Source organism: Myripristis murdjan, chromosome 5 (assembly GCF_902150065.1).
Source record: "Myripristis murdjan chromosome 5, fMyrMur1.1, whole genome shotgun sequence".
Lineage (NCBI taxonomy): Eukaryota > Metazoa > Chordata > Actinopteri > Holocentriformes > Holocentridae > Myripristis > Myripristis murdjan.
In genome coordinates, this window is record NC_043984.1 from 11,092,325 (window position 1) to 11,116,789 (window position 24,465).

At 41.2% G+C, this 24,465-nt stretch overlaps 2 protein-coding genes across 4 annotated transcripts; one reads left to right on the forward strand and one right to left on the reverse strand.

Annotated features, from left to right (window-relative positions):
* Positions 1-21: 21 nt before the first annotated feature.
* On the reverse strand, positions 22-8,010 carry alas1 (aminolevulinate, delta-, synthase 1). Of its 2 annotated transcripts, none has more exons than XM_030052293.1 (11): positions 7,836-8,010; positions 6,085-6,325; positions 5,723-5,905; positions 5,115-5,261; positions 4,508-4,727; positions 3,630-3,814; positions 3,185-3,364; positions 2,723-2,887; positions 1,416-1,684; positions 723-885; positions 22-354 (listed from the first exon to the last, which is right to left on the reverse strand). In XM_030052293.1, exons 2-11 carry the CDS (start codon positions 6,290-6,292, stop codon positions 194-196), a joined length of 1,881 nt encoding a protein of 626 aa, XP_029908153.1. In that variant the 5' UTR covers positions 6,293-6,325; positions 7,836-8,010; the 3' UTR covers positions 22-193. The 2 variants fall into 2 exon arrangements, with proteins under 2 accessions (XP_029908153.1, XP_029908152.1); XM_030052292.1 differs by having other exon boundaries at positions 194-354; positions 6,085-6,322.
* Positions 8,011-13,671: 5,661 nt separating this feature from the next.
* LOC115359717 (protein shisa-5-like) lies at positions 13,672-23,510 on the forward strand. 2 transcript variants are annotated; one of them, XM_030052322.1, is made up of 5 exons: positions 13,672-13,805; positions 15,870-16,029; positions 16,743-16,882; positions 21,186-21,440; positions 22,206-23,510. In XM_030052322.1, the coding sequence occupies exons 1-5, from the start codon at positions 13,739-13,741 to the stop codon at positions 22,391-22,393; spliced, it is 810 nt and encodes a 269-aa protein (XP_029908182.1). In that variant the 5' UTR covers positions 13,672-13,738; the 3' UTR covers positions 22,394-23,510. The 2 variants fall into 2 exon arrangements, with proteins under 2 accessions (XP_029908182.1, XP_029908183.1); XM_030052323.1 differs by having other exon boundaries at positions 16,755-16,882.
* Positions 23,511-24,465: the final 955 nt, after the last annotated feature.

Below are 24,465 nucleotides of genomic sequence, written 5' to 3' on the forward strand. Positions count from 1 at the left end.
CATGAACGACAGATCAGATCATTATGTTTCATCTAGATTTTATTTTGAGCTTATAGAATATCTGGACATAGAATATTTTAAATAGCATATCTTTACGAGACTTATCAAAGACGGTAATACATTCTATGACAGTGACAGAGGAATGGATGTTCAGTGTATGTGTTAGGTCTCCTGCCAGCTATAGTGAGTAGTGTTATGCGCAGGCTGAGATGGGGTGGCTGAGCCCGCTGAAGTAAGACTTTTCCCGCTCGCTCATCAGCTCAAAATGCAGCGGCTGCTGGCAGAAGGTGCACTCGGCTGAGGAGTGGGGCTTGAGCTCCAGGCCCACCTCCTTCCACGTCTGCACCAGCCTCTCTGTGAGAAGCACAGAATCCAAGGAAAGGAATTAGGAAAAGCTTATTCAACATTTGTTTATGACTTCAAGCTGCAATCTGTTACTATATGTATCAAAACAAAAACTGATGAAAGGTATCATTCAGTGCAACTTATGAGTAACTACTAGGCAATCAGACTTTTTAGCATTTTTTAGTGACTGATGCACTAGGGAGCCATTATATGTTTATGTGAGCTTCTAGCACAACTACCTATTCACCTGCATTTAATAACAGAGACAAATCATAAAAACACAGATTCTGAAAATGATTCAATCGTGGCCAAAAATGAAAAAAAAAAATATTTTCATTAACTGTGCCCTTAAAGAAACAGCGTTTATCTTATCTTACCAACAAAATATTGCATCATCTGAGGGGTGTGGTGAGGCGTGGGGGCGATGCGCAGCAGCTCTTCTCCCCTGGCAACAGTGGGGTAGTTGATGGCCTGCACGTAGATGTTATAGCGACTCATCATGATGTCACACACCTCTGTGTTCTTCTCTGCATTTGACACCTGACAATTAGGAAAGAAAACACAGACAACAATTTACCACCGAGACATCACACACAGGCAGTGGGTTAACTGGGGACTGTGACAGAGACATCTCAATAAGCTTGAAATGTAATATGGGTTGGCACTGATTGTCTGGGTCCAATTTTATGCCAATAACAAAGCAAAAAAACAAACAAACAAAAAATATAAATGAGCATGTGGATAAGTTGAATTTAGTTTAACTATGGGGTGAGAAAATGTACCCAGAAGAGCAAGAACACCCCAGCTACACCCTACTGATGTGTGCCAAGATGCACATCACTTAAATATGTATCATTTCACAGACTGAAAAACATTATGAGAGACAAACAGATGAAGAATTTTGAATGATTAGGTTCACATTTTAGTATATTTGTATCATTATCACTTGCTACTAGTCTAGCCTTTGTAGCAAGCCTGTGGCACACTAACTAGTAAGCTCACTAGGTAACTTTCCTGCTTTAACTTTCCTGGCTATTGCGTGAGTAAGGTCAATAAATGATATGTCTTACCCGGACAGGGATGATGTGGCTGGGGCAGTGCACCACCGGCAACCCTGAGTCCATCAGCATCTGTCTCAGCAGCTTGACGTTGCGCTGGTGTTTGCGTCTCAGTGCACGACCCTCCTCCCCTTTCAAAGCCTGGACTGACTGCCTGGCCCCGGCTAGCAGCATCGGTGGCAGCGAAGTGGTGAAGATGAAACCAGCAGCGTAGGACCGCACCGTGTCCACCAGGGCGGCGGTACTAGCTATATAGCCACCCACACAGCCAAAGGCCTTGCCTGGAACAGACAGAACACATTATTAGCTAATCTTTGTCAGAAGTCTAGTGATGCCATTTTGTATACTTCCAAGTAAAGATCTGGTTTGAATCAGCTTGGGATGCTAAATGGCTTACATGAAAGCCACTCACTGTAACACTGAATACATTTTTTATGATCAAATTTAAATGATTCTTCCACGGGAACGGCTTGCATGAAGGACATGGTCAAAAAGTAAGAAAGCTTTCTTTTGACACATTACCAAGGTGTTCTCAGATTTAAAAAAAAAATCTTTTAGGTAAAATGGGGACACTGCTGAATACCCAGTGCACTGCTGATGCACACAAGACTCGTTTCTAAAGACCAAATAAAAGGATTTCACAGTTGGAATGGCACTGGGATCATCCTTAAATGGCAGCTGAAGAAGTACAAGAGCTGCACAGCTTTCAGGAATAATTGGCCTCTCAGTTTGCCAGCCACTTGCAGACACACAGGGTAATTCAATGACAGCACACCAAGAGCCTGAGGTTTCCTAGCAACAGCAGAACAGCTTCAGCTTAAGCAGAGCCTCTCCACGTCCCCTGGCATATTGGGTGACAAACAGAAAGCCAGATTCTGAGAGTAAAAACATAGGTTTTCTAGGAATATACCATTCAGGAGGATGTAAATGTTCCTAAAACCAGCAAAAAATATGAAGACAACAGAAAATATCTAGTCAATACTGGCTGATCAACAAAGTGACAGGTTTTTTTTTCCCCACCATATTTGTGTCATTGCAGTTCTCTCTCTCTCTCTCTTTTTTTTTTAGCCAAGATCTCCAGTCATTCAAAAATGAGCTAACCAGATGCAGACAAGGATGTGAGCAAACCAGATGCAGACAAGGATGTGAGCAAACCAGATGCATACAAAGAGACAAGCAACTAACAGTCAAAGCCATTTTTCTAGTCAGCAAAGCAAAAAATATCAAAAACACTGTGGCAGGATTTGAAAATCGCTACTCATCAATTGCAGGTACACTGCTTTAATACAAATTTTCCAGGGCAGAGATGAGATGCTGACCTAGAGTCCCTGATATAATGTCCATCTTGTGCATGACGCCATCCCTGTCTCCGATGCCTCCTCCCCTGGTGCCATACAGCCCCACGGCGTGAACCTCATCGACAAAGGTGATGGCTCCAAACTCATGGGCCACATCGCACATCTCCTCCAATGGACACACAGCACCTGTAATGAGAAGGATGGATAGAAAGATATTAGTATTTAGCCAAATGTTCATGAGCAACAGGTACAGTTATTTTGACCAAATATAAATGCCACAGAAAACATGATTTAAGGCTGCCCAACCCTTATTACACACTTCACAACTATCTTTGTAAAAAGGCTGTTTATTCTCTAAACCTGACAACTGCAAGATCAGTTAATTCCTTCAATACTTTGATAGCAGTAGGAATAAATGTGCCATGTATCCAATGTACAAGAGCAAAGCTTTGTGAGTGCTTGGAGAATGTATGGGGAACTGACCATCCATGGAATGGACAGTCTCAAAGGCCACTATCTTCGGCTTCGTGGGATCGCCCTTCTGCAGGAGCTCTCGGAGGTGGGCCACATCGTTGTGACGGAAAATAAATTTCTTGGCACCGCTGTTCCTGATACCCTGGATCATTGAGGCGTGGTTCCCTGCATCTGAATAAATCTCACAACCTGAGGGAGTTGGGGAAAGAGCAGGAGAAAAAAAAGAGAAATTAATGAAATGAGGATACTGAAGAAATCAAAATGATCTACACTCTCATTGTTAATTTAACTGGCATTCACTGAAACATTCACAAGCCACTTCCTGCCACCTCCCTGAGTACCCACTCAGGATGACTGTCTAAACTCAAATAATGAAGAACAAAAATCCACCCTAACAAAGGAGTAATAACTCGAGAATACTGAATCTGGATGGATTTAAGATTGTTTTAAGTACCAGGCAACATCTTGGCGAGGGTGAAGAGGGTGGAGTCATTGGCAACAAAGCAGGAGGTGAAGAGAAGTGCGGCGTCCTTCCCATGGAGATCGGCCAATTCCTGCTCCAGCTCCACATGGAACTTACTGGTCCCCGAGATGTTCCTGGTGCCTCCCGCCCCCGAGCCATGCTTTCGTAAAGTATCCCTGGAAACAGATGAAAAAAAATTTGTATTCACCGCTTTTGCTTGAATATTTAAAAAACTCTAATGGCTGAGTGAGGCCAAATTTCCCGTCAGATGACTGCATGGATATGCAACACAAGGACTGATGCAAGATACAAAAAGTGGCATTGTTTAATCAAATAGATGCTGGTTTGGGGGAATTTTCTTGTGTGTGAAAGCAAAACTATGAGGGAAAAAACACCCTGGATCAATGTTAGGTTCAGACGAAATAGACTCAAGCAATATATCTTGTTTGTTATTAAAAGCTACACAACAGGAGAGGCCGTGTGTGAAAGCCCAGTGAGGGAAAAGCAACTAAATGGAGCCAATTACTGATTAGCAGGGCAACACCTTGGTTCAAGGTGTTGCAGTGGGATAAATACAGCCAGGCAAGCTGACATAGGCTGAGAGGAAAGGAGAAAAACATCACAACCTCATCAAGCCAAGTAAACTATGGTTCACTCCTCACAAACAATGGACCTGATCACCCAGGGGTGTCAGGTTGTGTCCCAATAGTAGATGCAGCATCTCATATCTCACGCACTCACATCACTTGCCTCAGTGGGACCAATAAAAGTCAGGTTAAGACAGGAAAACACACAGCTAATCAGGAATGAACTACATCCATGCAGTCTTTTCTACACCAATCATGCAAAAAATTGTCCCCCCTGCTCACATGATGGACTGCACAACCCGTGGGTGTCGACTCATGCCCAGGTAGTCATTGCTGCACCACACAGACACCTCCCTCTTGTCTTCTAGAGAGTCTGTGTAGTCGTCAGCCATGGGAAACTCGCTGGCCAAGCGATTCACTGTCTTAAACACGCGGTAGGTGTGGTCGCTCTTCTTCTCTTCTATCTTCTTCTCAAAAAAATCATCGTATTGAAAGTTGGACACTGTAATAAGAGGAAGAATGGCGTTTGTAAGCGAGGAGAATTTATGCAATGTTAATGGCATTGTCTGTGTTGGTGTTGCATAAAGCCATTATTAATTTGTTATTTCTTGAAAGGTGACTGTTCACCTTATTCACTAATACCAACACATATGGACACTTTCAAAATTAATAAGTTGATGAAAAGGTGAGTAGAACAAATAAATAATTTAGCGAAGAGTGTTGGAGAATGGTCTGGTTGCTCAGTGCTCTGTCTTTCAAACTGTGTGGGTTTCCCTGCCAGTGTTGATACTTTAACTGTATGAATGGGTATTTGCTTGATATGTTTTTAAAATGTTTTAAAATTAACACGTAAAAACAATAAAAAAAAACAAAAAACAAGAAAACTTACAGCTGCTTGGCAAGTTGTGCTGCAGCAAGTGGGAGACCCTTTTTGGCCGCTGTTTCAGCAGACTCTTCATCAGATTGGCTTGGTCGCCGTCACCCATCTGGGTGGTACTAGCCAAGGGGGACTGCTTCAACTGGGCAGGGGACACATCTGGGACAGGATAAGACAAAAGTGAGTAGGACCTCAGGTGAATAAAAATACCTTCCCTCTCTCTAGATCATAATTCCTCATTTGAATGTGACTCCAACAAAAAACAAAACAAAACAAAAAAAAACTTTGAATGTGTAAAACATATTCACCCATGCCCTCCTACCACTTTATTAGCTTACATGTGAGACTATGCAAAGCACAATCTTTACAAATAGGTGATTTGGAGAAAACCAAAATAGTAGGAAATGGGTCAAAACTGGGACACCCAGCAGGAAAACAGAAACTCAATCAGAAATCAACAGCAGACATTATCTTCAAAAATATTAAGATCAGGTTGTAAAGACCGGTCACATTTATTATTACATTTATTATTAGGGGCAAGCAAACATGTATTTAATTCTATATAATTTTATCTGACCCTTTAGGTGATTTTTTCCCCATTCATCTCAATACAGCTTTACCTTTCTGGACAGTGCGAACTTCCTGAACATCCTCTTGGAGCTCCATGCTAACCTGGCGGACCACACCACTATTCTTCTGGCCCATTTCAGCAGCCAAGAAGGGGCATTTGGAGGCAGCAACCTGTCCAGAGGGCGGCATAGGGTGGCCCGGGGGCAGCTTGGGCTTCTCTTCCTGTTTCGGGGCTGGAGTTGGAGAGGAAAGGGATTTTAGAAAGCACATAAAAAAAATTAATTCTTGACCCCAATGTCATTCATTCACTTGTCACATCCAGGACCACTTGTTATTACCAGTTATTTAACCTGATATAACTAGGATATTGGATTTATGACTGTAAAAACATCTTCCTGTCCAAACCCTTCACCTTCACTAGCAGACAGGGAATCCTCGGTCTTCTGGTGGGAGGTGGAGGAGCAGAGGGCTCGGACCAGGGATGGGGCCAAAGGCTTAGAGGCCAGGTCCATCATAACAGGGCATCGCTGCGCATACATGACCAGAGACTTTCTGGCCTGTTGGAAGAAGGCTTGGGGCACACGGGAGAGGAAAGGACAGCGGCGCACTACCACATCCATAGTCAGCAATGATGATGATTGTCCAAACGACTGCTGGATAAAGGCAGAATGGAAAGTGTTGAGTTACATATCTATACTGGAGGATTTGTATTCATAGGATGGAAAAACAGAATGAGTTTCAGCAAAGAACAAATTAATATTCATTTAATAAGTCCTTGTGATGCAAAACAAGTTCTCCTTTAAAAAAAAAAAAAAACATCACAATGCCATTTAAAAAAAAAAGGCCTCAGACCTCAAGATATCTGAATAAAAATGTGTTCTATAGGCACCCACAGGTCTCCCGTTTGCAGACATGCCCGCCTTATGCCATCCCCGCCATCCCATACATTTTTGGGGTGTAGTCCAAACCTGTTTTATTATTATTATTATTATTATTATTATTATTATGTATTTCTGCATTCTGGAGCCTAAACAGTCTTGGAGTTGCATAAACTGGGTTTGACTGGAAAGCTGACACTCTAGTGGATTCAGTGAGGCATACTTTATTAATCTGTGAAGATGTCAGCCCCCATAGTAGCCATTTCATTATAGTGAGACCATTTTTTGACACTTGACGACAATGTATAAAGCTATAGTGACCTTTAGGGTAACGGGAGCCTCGTCCACAAACTAGAGGATAATTCAAAAACTAAAATCACGATACGTGCTAATAGTAAATTGCTATACTTGTAGAATCACAATACATATCGAATCAGCAACAAAGTATCAAGATAATATCTAACTGGTAGATAAACATATAGTACGAGCCATACATGTAACATGTATGGAAATGTTTATCATTGCCCATTAAGTTACCCATGTTAAACAGAGATTTCCTAAGGAGTTTTCCTAAGAGAGATTTCCTAAGAGAGTGAGGCACAGCCTCTCTCTCACACACACACACACCTCGTTAAAGTACTGGGCAACGACCTCTAACATAGAAGTTTAGCTACTCCGACTTTAGAGCAACTCACACTTAACAATAAGAAAAGGAGTTAAGTTAATGTGTAAATTTTAGACCGCTTCTAGCACTTCCATACGGACCATCTCTCTAAACAAGATTACCGGCAACTCAGTCGGTGTACGTGTCTCGCCAGTGATTCCTGCCCTTCCTGTTAGTCTCCTCCAGTGTGTAAACTAGCTTTCAAAGCTCTGTTTTGGCATTTGAATTATAAAAACCAAGCTTTCTCTCATCCTCTGGCGTTTTTGCAAGTCTTATGGTCGTGTACAATAATTTACAATACCTGCAACGATGGTCAAATGCATTACTGGAAACATTAGGTAACTTGATGTTAGCGGACATTGTGATTTTATTAATAATTAAAGCAGCAGGATAATGCGGCTTGCTGGCCGTCTAATACTAATTGCCCGGGCTAAATGTGAGTTTTGGGAAAGCCTCCTTCGCTGTTAACTAACATTTGACTGTGAGTTTGACCGTCCGCCCGGTATGCCCAGCTAAGCTAGCTAACGTTAGCTGAACGCTAGCTGAGTTAGTTCAGGACGTAATGGTCGGTGCAGGCACGGAGCAGGGAGGGTGACACCGGCGACAAATGAAGAAACTTACCTCGTAAAAGCTTCACACAAAATCCGGTGATCCTCTTAACTCGGTCGCGTAACTGCAAAGACACCAAAAGCCAAGCTAACTTAAATTCAACCTAAACTAGACACTCCTTTTTTGAGAAGGTGGCAGAGAAACACAGCCTTCGTTATCCTGCACTGAGGACGAACGAAAGGACGAGGATGTGCAGCCGCTTATATGAAGCGGCGCTCTCGCGAGAGGCCCTTCATTGCGTCAAAGGTCTCTCTTTGCCACGTGACCCTACGGAAAGTCACCCACTTATCTATAATAAAAACAGAGTGTGTCATAGATTAGTGCACTCACCTCAAAGGATGTTTAGATCTATTTAATACATTGCAACATTTCCACTTCATAGGCCTCAGTGTAAATTTACTGGATTCAGTTAAGATTTTGTGTGGATATTGAAAATAGCCCGTATAAATAGAATTATAATTTCTCCTTTGATTTTCTTTCCTTAAATATATTAAAAGTACGCTTGTTTTCAAGTGCGGCGTGTCAGACTGCTACCACAAGTGCTGTTTTGGTCTTAAAATGTATTGGCTTTTGCTGGACACTCATTTCTTGGTAGTAATTATTTAATTACACGAATGACAAACTCAACCCAACTCAAGAGTCGAGGGGTTTGCGTGTGTGCGTGTGTGTGCGTGTATCGCATCCCCCAATAGTCCCACATTTCTCTCTTGCCCCTTTTCCACCAAAAAACACCTGGTGCCAGCCCTGGAACCGGTTTGGTGGAAAAGGGGTATCTGTGCCTCTCTCTGTCTCTCTGGCTTGTCTCCTCTCTATCTTCTGCTTCATCGGGACACCGAGTGTTCACACTGATACTACAGGATTGTCAAGTCTTTGATCAGCTGCTATACTGCCCCTCACAGGAGCTTTAAGACAGTTTGAGTCTCCGAGCCCAGACCCAACACGGCTGGCAGCGCATGACGAGCCACGGTGTGGTGCTGCCCCCTGCAGATCTCTTCAAGCCATGACACCTTCATTGAAATAGGTTATTCGCTTTGCTTCCAAACAGGCGCCTAGCAATTGATTGAAAAAGAAAATACCTTTTTTTGTTTGCTTGTTTCATTGAATTTTATTTTCATTTGGATACTGTCACTCGGCTATAGAAGAGAGAAAAAATATTAGAGATTAAATTGGGATTAAAAATGAAAATTTATTGCTGACATATAAAGTCACAAATTTGCGATAAAAAATCAGAAATTCTCTGATTCAAATGATAAATTTATGACAAAAAAAAAAAAAAAAAAACAAACTCCAAAAAGTTAAAGTAAGAAATTTAGGAAAAAAAGGGAAACATCGTTTTTCTCCTACTATGGGATTTAGTAACAAGAAATCCTGGTGATCTTGCCCAGAATCACAATATTATCATCGGCATCTGGACTTAGTAGAGACATTGCCGTGACTTGGGCCGATTCAGAAGACAACAATATTGGCTCAATCAGCAGGATTTCCTTGTTCCTAAATCCCATTGCAAAGGAGAATTTGATGAAGTCATCAGCTGCAGGCCTGATACAAGCAGCAGCATCAAGCCATGAGGTAGAAAGACAGGTAAGTCAAAGAAAAAGTGTTTTTCAGATTTTTTTAATCTGTAAATTTATGACTTTATAATCTCAGAATTTTGGATTTTCATCAGATACATTTGTTAAGTTTTTTTTTTTCTCTAAAATTTATGACTTGAGTTTTTTCCTTTTTTCTTCATTTTTAGTCCTGCATAGTTTGTTTGTTTTTTTAATTGTTGTCTAGTGTTTTTATTTTTCATCTGTGTTTTTTTTTTTTTTTTTTTTTTATCTTGCAATGTGAAACACTTTGGGCTGCATGTTTGAATGAAGGGTGCCACATAAATAAAGTTGAGTTGAGCTGAGCTGAGATGTGATGAGAACTTTCTCTGCCCTGCTGTAACTTTGTCCATATATTTAAGACATTTACATCCTAAATCTCACATGCCCAGGAAGGGGAATATTTCCAAAGTGTGGCAGACTAGCTTTTTTTTCAGCTCTTCAACAAGTGAGCATACAATCTGACACTCTTATGGAACAATTTAACAATCCACTCCTCAACCCCAAAAGCCCCTAGGAGTCCATGTTGGGGTCACTGACACAGAGGGAAAGTGGTGGAATGGTGGGACACATAAACATACAAACATGTACACAAACCACTTTCCATTTATAGTGGCAGGATTTGTGCAGGATTAAGTTACACCATAATTAACCCTTTGAAAACCAAATTCACTTGATTCCTTTCAAAAACATGGGGGGAAAGGTGATTAAAACAGGTGATGGGAAATCTGAACTCTTCTGGCAAAAAGACCCTTTTTTCCACTGTCAAAGTAGAAAAAGTGAACTTGGACACATCCTAAATTCACTTGAACCACGCTCCTCAGACCGCTTTCTTAAATAATGCCCCCATGTTTGAAAAAACATGGCTATAGTGCCCTCTAGAGTGCCAGAAACAAGAGGAAGTGCCCCATTTGTCAACGTTCACATGAGAAAAAATAACATCAAAGGCCCTCTGGGGTAACCTTTCATGCAGTGAATACTACTACTAATACTACTACTACTACTACTGCTGCTACTACTACTACTAATAATAATAAATTAAAATTAATGTGGTGCTCCTCTTATGGAGAAGAGCCCCTCAAGTGGATAAAATGTCCTGCAGTGCTCTAGAGGCCGTCCCTGATGGTGCTGTGTTCTTTTGTAATACAGCTACAGTACAACACATCATTATATACAGTGCAATTATATTCAGTTATTATGAAACAAATATTGCTTTTTGTTCTAGATGCAGATGAGTTAATCATACCTGATGCATCTTAGCTTTTTGTGAACTGGTGGGAGCGCCTGTTGTGCAGTAGGGCCCATTTTATTTTGTCGCCCATCCCTTCAAACAGCCTGAGCCCGCCACTGCATGCAAGAAACAATAGAAAGTGGACAAAACAAGAAATTGCATTAATAGTAGGTCTTTGGATGTCAGTTTAAGTAAGAGGGTCAAGTGTTGATTTAGAAGATGATACTGAACGAGTTCCTCAGGCAGGATGCTCCACAGTAGTGATGGGAATTCCGGCTCTTTTTAGAGAACCGGCTCTTTTGGCTCGGCTCACTAAAAAGAGCCGGTTCTTTTGGCTCCCAAGCGGCTCTTCAGATTTTTTTGTCGCTTAAATTAATTTATTACAAACAATAATGTAAAATTATGCACAAAATGAATTACTAATGTAAAAAAAAAAAAAAAAACATGCGTTATGTTTTTATTTATTTATATATGTTTATTATATAAATATGCCTTTATTTATTCACTCTACATAGTGCTACAAAAAATATATTATAAAATACAAAAACAAACTTTTAACTAGGCTATTTACAGTTGAATTGAATTGCTGTACACACTGCAGCAGCCGCAACAACAGTTGCAGTAGACATACTGGCATCTTCATTAATATCAGGATCAACTGCTTGTGTTTTTAGGGTGGGGGTGGACAGTTGCCATGTGCCTGTGCAGGTTGTTTGTAGAGCTCGATAAGAGATTTTTTCTTGCAGACTCTACACTCTGCCTTTCTATTATCAATAAAATTGAAATGGGTCCAGATTGTACTCCTTTGCCTGCTGTCACTCATTATCTTAACTCCACCTTTCCAGCGCGTTCGTGTTGTCTCTCCTTGTGGCCCCTTGCTCTTTCTCTTTCGTCTCCCTCCCTCCTGTTCGTGTGTGCTGTGTGTGTGTGTGCTGTGTGTGTGTGTAACTGCCGGTCCGGGGTGAAGCTGCTCAGCGCAGACAGATGGCACCCACATCTTGACCAATCACGTGCGGCTTTCGCAGAAAAAATAACCAATCGGCTCCCGAAAAAAAAAAACGGCTCCCAATCAGGAGCCGGCTCCCGTCGTTCACTTCAAAGAGCCGGCTCTTAGAGCCGGTTCGTTCGCGGCCGACCCATCACTACTCCACAGCTGAGGGGCCTGATAGCAAAAGTTCCACTTTTGTCTCCATTTGTTTTGAGACAGTGTGCTTGGTGTGGACATGCCTCAGACTGTGTCCTGTCAATAATCAACGATGTTGCAGCAATCCCCACATTAGGCATATTTTTGCACCCTGTTAAATGATTTGATGTTTTATGTCTTGCTGGTGATGACTTGGTTTATTATTTCAGACAATGTTAAAGTACTTCAAAGTTCTGTGTTTTCAAAGTCCTTTGGTAGAAGCAATGGGTGTGTCATGTGACTGTGTGTGCGTGTGTGTGTGTATTAACTGAGAGAAAAAAGAGTTCTGTCCTCAAACCTGAGCAGCCAAACGATTTTAAGCGTATAATTACAATTACCTATTTCCCAGCCACATAGAAAGAGGAACATGAGTAAAGGCCCCAATTATGGTCTGTGTGTAAACTTGTTTGACGTCATGGGTCAGATTTCTCTCGTGTGTCTCGTAGGATAGGCCAAATCTAAAGGCAATGCTGATGCCAGCATTTTAGAATACACTGCATGGAAAAAAAATATTTAAGTTTAGTTGTTAAACTTCTGGTGCTAACACAATTCCCTGTGTTGCTTATTCTGTCAGAAATACAGAATGGTTTCACAAAGACTGCTTTCATTCATCCCTACACTGAGTTGTTCATCTTTATAAACTAATGGATATATATTCACAGATGTGCTTTTATGATCTGTCAGTCACAAAGGGGCATGGGCTGTCATATCTGGCTTTATGCAACAGAAACTGATAGGACTGAGGAAGTAACTGAGAGGCTGAGAAGGCAGAGAGGTATTACTCTGTGTATTTCCTGCTTGCACAAACATTTCAAAGCCATGAGGAAAAAAAAAAAAAAAAAAAGGTGTTTGCTTGTTGTTACAGACTGGTGTCATCATTTTGGGTCTCCCACTCGACTTTCAATGTCCTGTACCTTGAAAGTCGATTTTTACAGGATACAGTATCTAGATTGCAAAGTGACTGTTTCACTCTGAATTGTTTAATGTTTAACAAATAAATTAGTTAAAATATCAGAACTGATGTGAGTGTTTAATTCATATTGCTGTTGCAGCGCAATATAGGCCTACGTCATCTCTACTGAGTTTTAATATAGCAGCGAATGAAATCCACTATTTTATTATGTCTGACTAAAAAATTACTTGAATAAGCTACATGATGAGTTGTAGTTATTTTATTTTATTTTTAATTTTTCCGCTTTATATATTTATAGTGGCAAGGTGATGAAACTTTGACCCCGTTATCACGCTTCAGTGGTCTATTGGTGTTCACGTAAAAGATGGCGTTCTGGTGCAGAGGTCTTCCATCAAACAAATCAAAGGTTTATTTGGACAATATATCGCTCCAGACGTTCTAAAATTAGTAATGCACATAAAAATGCACAATAGATCTGCACACTGCTTAAATTAATAGGCCTATACATCCAGAAACAAAAATATAATCATTTTAATAAAAATAGATTATTGATTGAACAAAGTATTGAACAGTGGTAAAGTAACTAATTTGGTTGTTTTACGTTCACTTTTTGCATTTCACACTTAATGACATTTTTTCTGAGTTTGCATCTGGAGAGAGTGTTGTACCAATCTTTTGTTCATTTCATACCATCCGGAAATAAGATGTGATTGTCAAAAAGAAAAAGAAAAAAATCCCTGTTTCGGACATGGTAGGCCCGGTGCCCACCAAGGATCTACAATTAAAATTCTATGGCGTATAATGTAAATTAGTGGTGCTGCCCACAGCCACAGACCGGATGGTGCATGCGTAAACTCCTACTTTTACGGACCGGATGATTGGCCAGTTTCATTCGCACCGAGTGAGCAATCTTGTTTGCATTGACGATCTTCGCAAAGGACGAACTGCAAGAACGCGCCCGGCCAGAGTGAGCTGTGGATCGGCAACCCTCAAGTAGACATGGCGGCGGGCCTGCCCAGTGTTGTTGGGTTACTTCTATGTGTCACTCTGGTCCCTGCTGTATCAGGTGAGTGTTTTTAATGTAGACTGTGAGCATTTTTATTCCGTTTCTGCGTGTCGGTGCCTTGTTGTCGGCGTGTGTCGGTTTTTAACTCAGTTCAGAGAAACCGAGGCAGGGCGATGGCACCGACGTTAGCTTTACAGTGAAGAAACAAAAACCAGCCGTAAAAACATCGTATTTAGACTGAAGTTTGTCCTCATGCCTGCTTCATTGATGGCGATTTGATCGAATTTGATCATTTAAAAATGACCTCAAGGCCGGCAACAAAATCCCCAGACAAACTGAAAAACAACGGCTCATTGTTTCGGTTAGTAACGTTATTTAGAGAGAGGGGTGCGCCGTGAAATAGAAAAGCTGTGACCCTCCCTCTGTGTCAAATATGTTTTTCTTTGATCCTCCTCAAGGGTTAGGGAAAAATGATTGATCCTCTCCCACCTAACTTTGCGCTATTTTTCTCTGGCAAAACAACGTTCAGTGTGTAATCCATAAATGTGTCTGTTCACTTCGGTCTCTTTTCTTGAACAGGGGTTGGTTAACTGTGGATTGATCTTATACGAATCTCAATACAATGGACAACAGCCCTGCCAATGATCTCAGTAAACTTAATTTTCGTGTATTACTGCCTTATTATATCTTATTATCTCCGGTTCGGATCATAAAAAGTAACATTTCTTAATAGTAGATGGGTCACTGTTGTGTGGAGATTTTTTCTTTTCTTTCTTTCTTTTTTTTTTTTGAGTTTAACAAATTCTTGCAGTTCACTCTTCCTTGTAACTGTGTCACCCCTTTAAGAGAGACAGGCAGCACAGTGTAACTTCATTGATTATTTAAAGGCATGATGCACAGAAACTATCAGGGTCTAATGTTAATTCATGTTCTGAGTTCTTCTACACATCCAAAAGGTCACACACACAGTCGAGGATCATACAGATAAACTGTCTGGAGTAAAGCGACCTTCCTGCCATGCGCGCGGGAACTACTTTTTGCCAGGGGGTGCTGCGTATGGGGGGGGGGGGACTGGATTGGATTTGGAGGCTAAACATTCAGTGACAGACAACCAGCTGTGCGAGCGCAGCGCAAACAAGTGAGAGAGAGTTGCAGCAGTATCCCGCTGTGCTGGCAGACTCGGCAGCAGGGACGGTTTCTGCTATGGGCAGTGCAACTGCCCAGGGCGCAATCTACTTGGGGGCGCACGAGAAAAAAAAAAATCTCCAGTTTTCTAGACTACCGTATTGATCCGCACATGCCGTGGCACCATCAGTGCCACGGCATGTGCGGCCGGCCCGCCTGATACCGACTGATGGTGCCCCGGTGCCGCGGCCGACCGGCGCTGCTAAATAATGGCGAATTTGGCGATTTTTTTTTCGGGCTTTATCGGACTGTCGGGCCTAAAGTTCAGCTAATTAGTCGGGTCGGGTAGGGCCTCGGGCTGGCCCAGTCGGGCCCGGTTCGGGTCGGATCTTAATTTTCAGGCCAGATGAGAACTCCACCGGTGATGTGTCTCGGCGTGATTGCCCCTCTGCACGCGTTTTACATGTTTTTCGTTTTCCTTGCATTAGGTGCAGTAGATTAATACACGTTTTACTTTCTCCCCCTGTCCACACCCTAAGTGACTGCCACAATCAAGTCATTTTCAAAAGAAAATGACTTTGAAATGTGGTAAAATTAATTTGACATTTATTCCACCCCTCCTCAGCAGGGGGTGCTGCAGCACCCTCAGCACCACCCTTCCCGCGCCCTTGCTTCCTGCTGATATATCCTGTGCTGTATCAGCTGTCTAAAAATTCATTTCAAAAGCTAAAAGTTTAATTCTGTTTTCCTTGGTAGAATTTCCTCTTTGCTCTCAAGTTTATAACTACAGTTTTTAGTTTTGCTGCTTACCTAAATGTCCCACGACATTTGCTGCAGTGACATTACTGTGTGCATGGAAATGTTTACAATTACTGAAAGCAGCTGCTCTAATCTGTAAAGAAAAAAAAAAAAAGTTAAAACAAAACGAAACAAAAATTTGTTTGACTAATTCTTATCTCCTGTCCTCCTTCACTGTGTTTCTTTACCGTAACCTTCCAGCATGGGAAGAGTGTAAGGCCTACAGAGATCGCAGTGGTGTGTACCATGCATCCCAGGACTGCCCCGGCCGATACTGCTGTGGAACCTGTGAAAACAGATATTGCTGCTCATCGTACATGAGTAGACTCACTGAAGATGAACAGGATGACTGCTTTGATGGGTATTGTATTGTGTTCTCAACATTTTCATAGTTGAACCAAATATATGCAAAGTCACCAACAGTCATTAAATGAGGTTGAAGGTGAGGGAAACAGGCGTAGCTGTCACATAGACTGAGCTTCACGTGTTTGCTATTTAGGAACAATTTCAAAACTGCACTTCTTCATTCACAAAATGACAGTATGATAATCAAGACACTAAAACGCTTTGTCTGGCAATGTGCAGTTCAAGCTCTGTTGGACGATCAGAAATAAACCATGATGGGTTCATTTTGAATCTGTCTCTGTCTCTCTCTTTCTGACTGTCTGCAACATCAGACCAGATATACTGCAGCAGCCTAACATGCAGTGATTATTCAAGCACAAAGCACGAGGTGTAGTCTCTTCCTGTGTAAGACCACCTGCAATGCTTGCACTTTGCAGATGAGCAGCAACTTGCACAACCAAGCTCTTTTTTTTCTCCCCTTTCTTTCCTCTATATAATTTACTGTGAGGTGTAACAGGCATATATGAAACACCATTGAAGATAGTTGTGATAGAAAGCCTACTATCTACCAACTGTTATTATGTGTGTGTTTTCTGGTAGTGAGTATTGCACAAGGGACAGTTGTGACAGACCATGTGTATGACATATGTGTATTATTGTTGGTGACACTTTTCTGTAGTCTTGATATTATTGTATTTTTGTTCTTTTCAATTATCAACATCAACCAAGTTTCCCCACCAGCTTTGAAGTCGACAGGACGGTGACCTACGTCGCTACCTTCAGCACTATGTTTATCGTGGTCCTCCTCCTCATCTGCTGCTGTGTCTGTCCCTGCTGCTGCCTGTACAAGATGTGCCGCAAGCCACAACGTAAGGATCATGGTCCTAATCTATAATAAAATATACTGATTAAGTGGTGGCTGTTATATGCAGAACTAGCGGCATGTTGTTTGATGATGTAATACTGCTGTCTCAATGCTTAAGCTGGTAAATACATATTGCCTAATTATGATGTAGCCTACATAAAGGCCTATGGCATCATTATTATTATTGACCTCTGCTAGTATTGTGTTGTTTGAAATTTGTTTTGGCATAGTCTTTGTTTAGCTATTTGGTAACCGTATCTTTAACACCTTAAAATTAAGAAAAAATGTCTTTTCCTTGTGCATTGGTTTCGAGGAAGGAGAGGCGCTTCTCCTTCCTCTTTCAGTGCTGAAGCAGTCTGTTACAAAAAAGGAATACCTCATATGTGGACTTGGTGTTTAAGATGCATTTTCACAAGCACAACAGACCCAGGCAATGGCAAAAAAAAAAGTGTTAAAGGATTCAAAATATTTAAACAGTGGACAATGATCTCTAGACACTGTCTGAGGTAATAGCTTCTGCCGGGGGAGGAGTGATAAAGGACTCACGTACCAAAAACACAGACATTGACCTTGACAGGCAGTGATAAACTCTCAGAAAGTGTAAATAACAAATTGGCAGGCTGTGGCAGTGTACTGCTTCCTTTTTTAGAGTTGCTGACCAGCTGTCTAAAATGATGAGCCTACATTGATCTATAAGCACAGTTTTGTACTTTCTTGCAGTGACATTCAAGTGGGGCTTTTGGTTTCTAGTGTGTTGGAGCGCTTGTCTGTCTAGTCAAAGCATGCGTCGTGGAACATCAGCGGACTGGGTGGATATGACTCAGCTGAGGTCTTTTGGCCAACCCACCACATGACTTATTAAGACGTTGCAGCACAAAGCACGAAGTGATCAAGATACTACATGACTGTGATGTTGGTATGTGGCCATGCTGAGATCAGCTTCATACAGCCACCTCTCACACAGTTTGATAATGACTGTCCAGATCTGTCAAGTTTTTCATTGAGAAAGTGGGATGTGTTTGCTGTTGCTTGGTGTGCTCTACAGTGTTTTGTTCGGCTTTTGAGAGAGTTTTGCGTGGTGCTCAATGTATCCTGCAGGTTGATGACTCTATAAAGGCTCATTTATACTCCCTTTTTCGAATGAAAATTGATCCGCCTGTTTTACACGTTGTAAATATCTCTGCCCACCTGCTTCCATGCATCCTTTACATTGGCATAGATGTTAAACAACAAATCTACTAGAGGGCAGCTGAGAGTCAAAAGTTTCTGACAACAAAAAGCATTGTGGAGAATTTGTGGAGCATTGGAGGAGGAGGTCGTGATAATGGGCCTGCTACAAAGAGGCAAAAGTGGAAGTGGCCTTATAGATTGTGGTTGTCTGTCAGGTCACTGAATACATCACAACAGCAGGATGGAGAATTTTTTTTTTTTTTTTTTTTTTTTCTGATATTACCAAGGAGAGAGATTTACTTCTTTGTGTCTCGTTCATAGACTTGTCTCACTTGAACTGCTGGCACACTTCCCCTACAATTTGTGATGGCACTACTCTGTTTCATCTTAAGCTTCCTGAAAACGTGCAGAAATACAGACGAAATCAGCGTAGAGTACGGACAGAGGGCACTATCCATATCTGTATCTGTACATAATGTTGAGCGCAAATGAGCCTTAAACCTACTCCTAAAAACAAGAACAAGAACTAGAAGGCACTAGGAGAGCTACTTGTGCCAATGCTAAACAATTATTCAAATTGCTGTTCCATCCAAATAGATGATTTTGATTACTTAGTTATTTTTGACTGTGTTTATCAGTTCTTTAGTGGTCAAAGAAAATTGTTAAATTTTGCACCAAATCTGTGTGACAAATGGTATTAATCCAAAAATCCCTGCCACAATTTATGAGACATAACTGGCCATCATATGCTTCCACCATAATGTTCTAACCCCTTATACACTCTAAATAAATAGGTGCCTAACCAAAACACAATGTTTATTACAGACTTATGTCTGCAATAACATGACTCATGGCCTCATGATTCATATGATGAATATTACTTCCATGTGTCAGCTACTGTGGAGGTTAAGTAAGAGGATAATTTAGGAAACAAAAAATTGTAATATTGAATTGCAAAATTTGTACAATCTCTGTACATTTAGTGGTTCAGTGGTCATAGATGATATTTTGTGTTAGCTTAGCATAAAGAGTTGAAGTCTATGGGATTTGTTGGCTTCATCAAATATATATGATGCATTGTGTAAATAAGACAGCTTTGGAGTTGCTAACATGAAATGCTACCCCTTGGACACATTACAGTGAGGTGGGTTCATTTCCAGGGTCTGGCTCTTTCCTATTTCTCTTTGCACTCTCCCCTTTCTCCTTACTTGCTGTCCTTTTAGGTTTTGCTTTCATGTTTTAACAGATCTCAGACTAGATATCACTCATGCTCGTCTCCACCCTGTGGTTATACCAGCCCCTTATGTACCAATCCTGAATTTCTTAAGCGGAGGGGAAAACACCCACGCTCACATGCCTACATGCTGCAGTAAATTACATCATCACACGCTCTTGCAACTGCAGATTGTTTGGTCTTAGCCAACTTTTCCAAATTTGGCAAACAGTAACTGAGGCTAGGCAGAGTGCAGTAGGCTAAAATGCAGCTGAGCGGAGCGTGCAGCCCCTGGCTGGGGCTAGCACTGCTGGGATCACATTCAGGAATGTCAGAGCTCCACCTTGTGTGAGTCATTGTTTCCACGACAACCACAGGGAGGGAGGAGAACTCCAAAATATCCCACGTCATTTATAGGAAGTGGTCAGGGTGACTCCCACGCCGGGGAAAAACAGTGCTGAGGGACTGACTTAACACACTCGCCCCCTCTCTTTCTCTCTTTCTTTCTCGCTCTCCCTCCCTCCCTCTCTCTCTCTCTCTCTCTCTCTCTTCTCTCAACATGCTCTTTGTGTCTTTACATTCCTTTCAGCAACCTTGGACAATTCCTAAAAACACCCCATGTCCTGTCACTTATCCTAACATAGCCTCTTATTGAACTCAATGACACTGGGCGTGTTGTGCATTCACAGCACAGTCTAGTTTTAGACTTTTGCTGACTTGTTGATTAATAGGATTCATTTCAGTGCCATTTTTTAAGTAGTGTTACCCAGGCTGTTTTTTTTTTTTTTTTTTTTTTTTTGTCAGTAGGGATGTTTTCCATCTCAGTGCTGTATAGCTACTCTTTCTTCAGCTGTATATTCTTCTCATCTCACCCAAAACACTGATTTAGAAGAAAACTTCAGCCTAAAACTCATTGTCTCTAAAACCTTGGATTGGCCATTTTTGTGTTTCTGGTGCCATGTTGTTTTTTGATGTTATATTTTTGTTGTTTTGCAGCTAATTAGCCACAAATGAATCCACCATTGTCTGTCAGTGAGAGACATTTTCAGCACGGATGCTGTGGTGTTAAAGGGGACAAACCACCAGTCCAAAACAGAAGTTAATTCAGTCAGACCCCAAAAATATGTCAGTAAAGATTGTTTGTAGACTCAGTGGCTTGCTGTATAGAGGAAGGAGAGCACACTTCTTCCTCCCATTAAGCTCTATTGTACCAATGGAAAAAACAGAATTACACCCTTAAACAGCAAAACAGCATCAGACGCACAACGTTAGTTACAATTCCTGTTTTTGAACAGCGTTGATGTGATTTAGGGGGGGAACTCTCTTCTGCAGAAAGCAGGCGTTTTCAAAGTTTTACATGTTCTGGACTCCCAAGGTTTCATTGACTAGAGAACCCCCATTTCAAGTGATTTGGTTCTATGGATGCTGATGTGAAAAGCTGTTTTGGTTTGAAGTGTTAAATAGTTCCGATGTTCTAACAATTTCTGATGAGCTGAATTACAGTGAAGTTAACCGCTTGAAACCTGCAAATGTACTTAATTTCTTTCAAAAACATTGAAAAAAATGTGATTGAAGAAAAAACAAAAATTAACAGAAAATTAATACAAATTAGCAACAAAAAACCCTTGAAAACTAACAAATATTGCCTCAAAATTGACAAAAAATATTTTGAAAATTTAGCCGAAAACTATATCATTATTAAAATGACATTTAATGGTCAGATTAATGATGCTGATCGATGTAAGATTTGTTGTGTTTGAATGCTTTTGAAAGTGAAATACATTTGAACAAATGATAATAAAGATAAAATACTTTGCTGAGGACCCCCTGGAGGCCCTTCAGGGACCCCTGGGCATCCCCGAAACCCACTTTGAAAACCACTGACTTCTATTCTCATCCATGTCTTTCCTGTTTTTTTTTCCAGCGGTGATAGCCACCACCACCCATACCACGGTGGTCAGCAGCACTCCCCAGCACTACCCCCAGCAGCCAGTTGTGTCCCCTGGACAGCCGCAGTCCTACCAGGGGGCAGCCTACCCAGGCTACCAGCCTGTGCCAAACCAGCCAGCCTATGGACCCCAGCCCATGCCCCAGGCTTATGGAGCCCAACCCATGCCCACAGCGCCCTACCATGGACAACCTTATGCACCAGGACCGCCTCCACCATATCAGGAAGCCAGTGAGTTTGGATTCTTATGATTAATTTAATGGTTACAGGTTTGATTCCCACGACATTTAATGTGTCCACCATCACCCAGTGTTGGGATCCCTGAACGGGACAGTGAAATTCTGCCTCACTCATTTGAGGTCACTCTGGTATAGAGAGTGGAAAAATGCCTAAAATTATAAAAAAATAAAAAGATATATAAAAAATACATAGTAAAAGAAGCTAAATTATAAAACACTTCAAAATGTGTAAATAAATATAAATATAAAAATATGAAAAATTGAAACTAGAAGATTAGAACATTCTAGAAAACTAGATTTTTAAAACATTTTAAAACATTAAACATTTACATTTTGAAAGAAATAAAATGCATTTTATTTTGTCTTCATATGGTTAGCAACTTTTACACAATACAGGACCCATTTTCCTGTTTTGGTATGTGCTTATACATCCAGGGCTATTGATTAAATAGTTTATTTAAAAACCTAGAACACCACTGCAAAGCATTTTTTGAACGGTGGATAATTACATATTACAGTGTAAGTTTACAGGAAATTCATTGTGCAATTTTGGTCCTTCAGAATAGCTACAACCGGATGTGGAGGTGGACTTGCCACTGCTGGCATTAAATTGTCTGAATGTCTGGAAAAAAGGAAATGGAACATTTATACAACATTTATAGTGATTTGTCAGAGCCAGACTTGACCCTGTGGTTACTGTCAAAATATTTACAGACCCCTCATTTTCATGTCATGTTTTCTCTCTGCTTATTTTCAGCCGGTCCTTGCTACCCTCCGGCTCCGATGCCCTATAGCCAGGCTGCGTTCAGCCCGGGGCAGCCAGCGTACCCTCTCCAGCCTCCTGCCCAGCCCCAGGCCAGTGCTCCGCCCACACAGCCAGACTACCTTGCCCAGCCAGCGTACAACCCGGATTACGCTCCGCCACCGCCCAAGAGTGGATGCTAGACCATACCACCACGCCCTGGGCCTTGTTCAATATGCTGCAGCTGCTTAGAACTGGTCAGAATTGGAAATTGTGTTATTCAAAATTGAGACAAGAACCACCCGCAAGTGTCATGTATTGTGGGTGTCGGTGGTTAAACATGAGAATGTGACATCACATGTGTCTTGGATGTTGTGCATTCTTCCCCTTGAGGAGTTGCCAAGTGCAAATGTAGATATCTGATGGGTTTGTTAGTGCATGATCTCACAATATGCAGCTAGTGAGAATCTTTTTTTTTTTTTTTTTTTTTTTTTTTACTTGGTGGCCCTTAGTAGATTAAAAACAACATTTTTTAGATGTGTGTCAAAGTGCCCCAACTTCCCCCTCCCAGTTCACCTGCTCAGGCTCAGGATGAACCTTCCTTTGAATTTGTCTGGTGTTGTTACCGTTTACAGAGGGCGCAATCAGACCAAAAGCTCAGATTTGTTTGATTCAAGATTCAGATTCAAGACCTTATTTGCCATTTGCTCAGGTACAGATGTACAAGGGCACGTAATAGTAAATGAAGAAAAGATACACACAATTAACAGATCCAAAAGATGCAAATAGTAAAAATTATAAATTGAGCATGTGCGTGTGTGTGGGGGTGTGGGGGCCGTCAGACTGTTGTCTCAGTTCAGAGAGTGTATGAGTGTATGGCTGACTATGATAATAATGTTGTTGCTTGATGCTGGTTTATCTTGATAAACTACTTTTTTTCCACAATCTCTTTTTTTCCACAATCTCTTTCATATTCCGCCATCCCAGGACTGATGGATCAAAGTTATATTTGTTGTATGTGTACAGGATCTGGGCACAGGTTAATCCCAAAGTATTTAATACTCCTGAATGGAGGATTGCATAATGCATAGGATACATTTTCATTGGAAGAATATGTTACCACTAAAACTGAAAAAAGACAAAAAAAAAAAAAAAAAAAAAAAAGCCTGCTATGTTCAAGAAGTGGGTTGTTCTTTCAAACCTGACTTGGCTTAACTTGTCATGCTTAAGACATGATGTTTTTTCACAGCCTCATTAATGGAAGATGTTGTCCAGACCGCCATGTTCCAGCTTGTTAAATTGCTCTTTTTTTGGATACTAGTGGAAAAAGGGAAAGCTGATCATTCATTGCCGCCCACGCACAACGCCGTGCACACGGGGAAAGCTCACATTCTGTTCAGTTTAAATGTGTTTCTGCACCAGGGAGATTCCAAATTAAGCTTACTTTCACTCAGGATATATATAAATATATATTTTAAGTTTTCCCATTTTACAACTGGCCACAGGTGCCCTGGTGTTTAAGGAAATGACTCTAAAGGCAACAGAACTGAAAAGGATGCAGGTGCCAGTTTTGAATAGAATAACCAGAAGATCACGGTCATTTTTCTTTTAACTTGACTGCACATTCAACCAAAGGTGTTGCAATGTAGCAACTCGATGTGCAAATGTAGCAAATTGCAGTTGCGAGTGTAATAACCGAAAGAGCAGAATGATCTCTTTTCAGTTGACCTCACATGAACCCGACTCCAAGAAATGAAAATATTAGCAGTTAGCCTAAGTAATGGGAGGAAAAAGTGTTAATTTAGCAACCAAATGCAAGAGACAGAATGTGCCTTTTAAATCCAACTTCTTATTTCAGACTTGCCACACTGAACATTTCTTCAATCTCATTTTTCTATTTATTCATCGGTGTTTGATTGTGTCTGGGTTGTTCTCACGCAGTACAAATTTGTGATTCAGGTTGCAGTTATATTTCATTTAGCCTGCCAAGCTGTTTTTGTGGTGTGGCTTTTTGCTCAGCATTGCTGGCAACCACTGTGGGGTTTCTCACTTCAACCAAAACATGTTACTCTTTGTAGTCTTTGTAAAGACTCCAGTTTCCAGTATTGTAATGTGCCTCATCAAATGTAAACCCTAAAATATGATCTGTTGTTTCACCTGTGTTGTCATTAGACTATCACCATGTGGCCAGAAGTTGGAATCACTGGTCTGTGTCTGTCTGTCTGTCTGTGTTGTTGTTTTGGATTTTATTTTTTCTATCTAAACTGATATGCCT

Bases quoted from the DNA above. Each gene is read 5' to 3' on its own strand.
- LOC115359717 (XM_030052322.1), top strand. From the start codon at position 13,739: ATGGCGGCGGGCCTGCCCAGTGTTGTTGGGTTACTTCTATGTGTCACT. The intron at 16,030-16,742 runs GTATTGTATTGT...ACATCAACCAAG, and splicing joins CAGGATGACTGCTTTGATGG to TTTCCCCACCAGCTTTGAAG. The intron at 16,883-21,185 runs GTAAGGATCATG...TTTTTTTTCCAG, and splicing joins GATGTGCCGCAAGCCACAAC to CGGTGATAGCCACCACCACC.
- alas1 (XM_030052293.1), bottom strand. From the start codon at position 6,292: ATGGATGTGGTAGTGCGCCGCTGTCCTTTCCTCTCCCGTGTGCCCCAA. The intron at 4,728-5,114 runs GTAAGTTTTCTT...CTCTTATTACAG, and splicing joins GCACAACTTGCCAAGCAGCT to TGTCCAACTTTCAATACGAT. The intron at 3,365-3,629 runs GTACTTAAAACA...CAACTCCCTCAG, and splicing joins CCTCGCCAAGATGTTGCCTG to GTTGTGAGATTTATTCAGAT.